The sequence below is a fragment of the Palaemon carinicauda genome, chromosome 34, assembly GCF_036898095.1.
Source record: "Palaemon carinicauda isolate YSFRI2023 chromosome 34, ASM3689809v2, whole genome shotgun sequence".
Classification (NCBI taxonomy): domain Eukaryota; kingdom Metazoa; phylum Arthropoda; class Malacostraca; order Decapoda; family Palaemonidae; genus Palaemon; species Palaemon carinicauda.
Genome location: NC_090758.1, coordinates 46,286,109 through 46,287,468, shown reverse-complemented (window position 1 = coordinate 46,287,468; position 1,360 = coordinate 46,286,109). Strand labels below are relative to the sequence as shown.

Genomic DNA, 1,360 nt, shown 5'->3' with positions numbered 1-1,360 from the left:
TTTTTATATTCAAAATTGTAAACAAGATAACAATCAGAAAAAAACAGATATTGATTGATGATTTCTTCAACAAGAATTTGTTTTTTCAAATCTCTCTCAATCGATTCTGTCATAAGTTTATGTTTAAGTTTAATTATGCAACATACAGACGTTACACGTATATGGGCCTAAGCCGTAGTGGCCAGGCCCTGCAGAGGGGTGGGCAGTGTGTAAGGATGGTGCCTGGCCAGTGCATGCAATGGGACTCTGACAGGCTCAGCACAGGGGTTGGAGACGTGGCCAGGCCTAGGACAGGAGATCTGGCAATGGCTTCTCCCGGCACAGGACGTGGGGTTATGGCCATGTCCAGCACAGGACGTGGGGCCATGGCCATATCTAGCACTGGTCGTGGTGCCCTGGCCAATGTCCGGCACAGACCGTGGCGCCATGGCCATGTCCCGCACCAGCCGTTTCGCCATGGCCATGTCCGGAACAGGGCGTGGGGTCATGGCCATGTCCAGAACAGGGCGTGGGGCCATAGCCATGTCCAGGACAGGGCGTGGGGCCATGGCCATGTCTGGTACTGGTCGTTGCCATGGCCATGTCCGGCACAGACCGTGGGGCCATGGCCATTTCCAGAACAGGGCGTGGGGTCATGGCTAAGTCCAGGACAGGACATGGGGCCATGGCTACGTCCGGAACTGGGTGTGGGGCCATGGCTACGTCCGGAACAGGGTGTGGGGCCATGGCTACGTCCGGAACAGGGCTTGGGGCCATGGCCATGTACAGAACAGGACGTGGGGTCATTGCCATGTCCCGGAGAGGGCGTGGGGCCATGACCATGTTTGGCACAGGATGTGGGGCCATGGCTACATCCAGAACAGGGTGTGGGGTCATGGCCATGTCTGGCACAGGGCGTGGGGCCATGGTCATGTCTGGAATAGGGTGTGGGGCCATGGCCATGTCTGGTACTGGGCGTGAGGCCATGGTCATATCCGGCACAGGCTGTGGGGCCATGGCCATGTCCGGCATAGGGAGTAGGGAAATGGCCATGTTCGGCACAGGCCGTGGGGCCATGGCCATGTTCGGCCCGGGGTGTGGGGCCATGGCCATGTCTGGCACAGGGTAGTAGGTTGGCCAGGGCACCAGCCGTCCGCTGAGATACTATCACTAGAGAGGTATTGGATCCTTTGACTGGGCAGACAGTAATGCATTGGATCCCTCTCTCTGGTCACGGCTTATTTTTTCTTTGCCTACACTTACACACAATAGTCTGGCCTACTCTTTACATATTCTCGTCTTTCCTCATATACCTGACAGCAATGAGATACTTAACACTTCTTCACCCAAGGGGTTGATTACTGTACTGCAATTTGCTCTG

General features: G+C 55.7%; 1 protein-coding gene across 1 annotated transcript; it reads right to left on the bottom strand.

Annotated features, from left to right (window-relative positions):
- Positions 1 to 375: 375 nt before the first annotated feature.
- On the bottom strand, positions 376 to 1,092 carry LOC137626875 (keratinocyte proline-rich protein-like). Its single transcript, XM_068357860.1, has one exon. The coding sequence runs from the start codon at positions 1,090 to 1,092 to the stop codon at positions 376 to 378; it is 717 nt and encodes a 238-aa protein (XP_068213961.1).
- Between the last annotated feature and the right edge of the window lie 268 nt (positions 1,093 to 1,360).